The 3,581-nt window shown below is 37.8% G+C and overlaps 1 protein-coding gene across 1 annotated transcript; it reads left to right on the top strand.

The window, feature by feature from the left end:
- The first annotated feature begins 1,077 nt into the window (after positions 1-1,077).
- Positions 1,078-2,544, top strand: LOC139733375 (histamine H3 receptor-like). The gene has a single exon (XM_071644210.1). The coding sequence runs from the start codon at positions 1,078-1,080 to the stop codon at positions 2,542-2,544; it is 1,467 nt and encodes a 488-aa protein (XP_071500311.1).
- Positions 2,545-3,581: the final 1,037 nt, after the last annotated feature.

Raw genomic sequence — 3,581 nt, 5'->3', positions numbered from 1 at the left:
AACCCATATATCACTAAGTGTCCTGAAATGAGCCTTTACTTATTCAGAGAAAAATCACTCTAAATAACGTGAAGAAATAATCAAAGTGTCAACCAAAGGGACACTCGGACAAGGTATGCATAGAATAGTGATGTCTTTTGGAAAATAACTGTCTGTATCATGTGACCGTTACATCACTACTTAGGAGTCGCCTGGAGGAGTCGCTCTTTGCTTCCAGACAGAGTGCTAGAACAACATTATTTCGTCCTAAACTTGTTAGACTGACCTTCTTTCTCTGTTTTCTGAGAGTATGGTATGTCTTTGGAAACAACAACAACAACAACATAAAGAGGAAAATACGATGTACAGGATATTGTGCAAACAAATTAAGATTATGAATCGAATTTCGATTCCATGATCAGGACTGAATCGTATAAGTGTTTATATATTCTCCGATTTCCGTAAAAAAAAATTATATAGCATATATATGTGTATATAATAGTATATGAATTATATTACATGTATTGAAACGCTTCAGTTTTCAGGTCTTTACACGCTCGATGGAAAAATGACCGTAAATACACTCAGTCATTTGCAACAGTGACTTAGGTATTTGGTATATCGTGCCCTGGCCAATTTCAAGAAGTTATTATCATACTTGCAGTTATATTCGGTGATTTGTGTGAAAAGCATAGTGATGTAAGAAGGGTGAAACTAAGTTCGCATTAGACAAGAAGGATCGCTAAAAGTAGTCAAGCTAGTTAATACTTGATATGTCATTTCTCTTTTTTTCTACTGCAGGTAAATGAACAACACCAACCCTAGTGTTCTCTGATCTAGAAAGTTCCGGTGTGTCATTACGAACAGCAAAGAAGAAACGATGATAGAACCACTGAACCTCTGACTTCAAATGAGATAATGCTTCAATCAATTGTGTGCAGACAAGAACAATTTAACAAATTAGGAAGACAATTTGTGGATCTTCGATTGTCTGCACTAATATCATGGAAGCCCTTTCAGACTTGAGTTATACAGTGACATGTATTTGCTTCAGCTGGGAACTCTTCTATGGATGATACATTTCTGTCCTATTCCATGATGTCTTCTGAGGTAAATGTCTCCGTAGCGTATCGCTTTGATCACGTGACAGAAGTGAACAACGAGATCATGAATGAAACCAGCGATGATTACGAAGTCACAGTCGTAAACCGTCCGATTTGGTGGTTGGCCTTTTTATGCGTGATTTATGGAATACTGATTGTTCTGGCTGTTGTCGGAAATATCTTTGTCATGATTGCATATCAAAATGACATCCGTATCAAGCGCAGCGTTGCTAATACGTTCATTCTTAACCTCGCTATCGCAGATTTCATTGTGGGTGTATTTACGTGGCCGATATACTTTTCCTGGCTCATCATCGGCCCCTGGACTTTTGGAGAATACTTGTGCAAAGTGTGGTCCGCCATCGACTACACCGTCACCGCGATGTCGGTAATCACTATCATCCTGATCAGCCTGGATCGCTACTGGCTGCTGACGAAGACAACTGCCTATGTGACGTACCAAACTCAGATCAGAGCAAACGTAACTATTGCCTCCTGTTGGGGTATTGTTTCGTGCATCTACATAATTTTGACCTTTGGTTTCGCTTACTTCACAAATTATTTTCCTGTGGATTTTAGCAATTACTGCGATATGGAGTTTATTTACACCTTACCAGCGCTCATCACTACAATCATAATAAACTTTGTAGTCCCAGCCATAATCATTGTTGTACTTAACACAATGGTTTACTACAAGATTCGTGAGCGCGCCAAGGGACTGTCAGAACTCAACAACAAGATAAAGCGCGAAAGTGAAGGTAAAGAAAAACGAATCCAGGCTCGCTTGCGACTTGGACTTTTCAAAAGATGGCGAGGATACCCTCCACATACCGATGAGGTCTCCAGGAATCTCGATCCAGGAGTCATCTTAGTAGCAGTGTCTGCCCTCAACTCGCCTGAATACCATCAAAACCCGGCATTTGAGCAGCAGCATGAGGTCACTCCTCCTTCAAGTGGCGAAACATCGGGGATTGGGAGCGTCAATGAACACGACAAGTGTAAAAACTCACAAATGAAGGAGGAGAAGCCATGCCCTGACTCGGAAGAAGTTGGTGCTGATGAGACCAACGAACAGGGCGTCTACATAATATCGAAAAGCACTGAACAAGAACCTGGCAATTATCCAAGTTCCCGAATTGACTTTTTACGGAAGTTGTTTAAGCGCAAACAACGCGAATTTAAGAGAGAACGTCGAGCAGCGTTTATTCTCGCAGTACTAGTTTCAGTCTTTATTCTGTGCTGGCTGCCATTTCAAATCACTGTTGTCGTTGGTTTCTTCTGCAATTTTGAGTGTGTTCCAGAGATGGCCTACATAGTTGCTGAAAATCTTGTATGGGCAAATAGTGCATTGAACCCGATCTTATATGCTGCCACTAATATTCACTTCAGACGCAATTTTCTGCGGCTTCTGGGGTTCAAAAAACTTGCCAGAAAATTAGAAGGAAAAACAAGTATTGCCTAAGGGCAATATTCGGAGAGGCTCATGTTATAACTTTGCCTACGATGACATAAATAATCTTTGGTGAATGTTTGTATATGTTAAAAGTAGATTTTATCTGTTACGAGTGTTCACGTAGTCATGTATTATTCACACAAGTCGGTCTTCAAAACTTTGCGAGGCCAAAATAATGATGTATTATTCTGCTCTGTTTCTTTCAAAGACAGAATAATTTTTTTTCTATCTATATTTATCGATATAAATTTCCTTATTCCCAGATTTTTATGTTTCAGTCAGATTTGAAGACAATGTCAAAGATATTCAACGATATATGCTGTCTTTGGATTTAGAACTTTAAGATTATTGATTTGGGATTTAAGATTAAAGTTGAAGTGACATGTGATTTTCCAATTCGAAAGACATTCAATGAAAATATAGATTTTCATTGTCTTTCATTTCTTGCCTCATATGTCTTTTCTTTTTGTGTTTTGTTACGATTAAAAATGTTATAAAATCACATTCAAAAGTAATTTCGTTGACATAGACATCTGCAGTATACAACTTCTTTATATAAATAAGTGTTATAATCCCATTGACATTTATCGAAAGAGAATAATGATGATACTCCATGGTAGCAATAATACAAATAAGATGATGTATCATGGTGGTTGTGTTAAAATAAGTAGAAGCAAAAGTCCATGTAATGCGATCTTTTATTTGAATTTGACCAATCAATGGTGTCCAAAGCATCGAAAAAGTGTCTCTCTTGGTAGCGATTTAATGTTGTGACACACAGACTTTTATCAAGCGCTCCTTAGAGTATGTTGAAAGGAAGCTATGATACCTTATTTATAATCAAATACCACTAGGCCTATGTGATATTTTTTCCTGTTTCAAGACGATTAATTGACGTTTAGAGAAATGCGATGTCTGACTTTATGCATTTTAATCAAAGTTCCGATTCAATTAATCGTATCATACTTGAGTTTTACACTATGGATGCAATACTACCTATACTTAATATTGTGTGTGTGTGTGTGTGTGTGTGTGTGTGTAATAAG

This window comes from Diadema antillarum, unplaced genomic scaffold (assembly GCF_040938485.1).
Source record: "Diadema antillarum isolate AM-2024a unplaced genomic scaffold, OU_Dant_1.0 seq00000472_RagTag, whole genome shotgun sequence".
NCBI classification, from domain to species: Eukaryota; Metazoa; Echinodermata; class Echinoidea; order Diadematoida; family Diadematidae; genus Diadema; species Diadema antillarum.
Note: the sequence above shows the minus strand (reverse complement) of the source record. Positions and strands in the feature narration are given on the sequence as shown.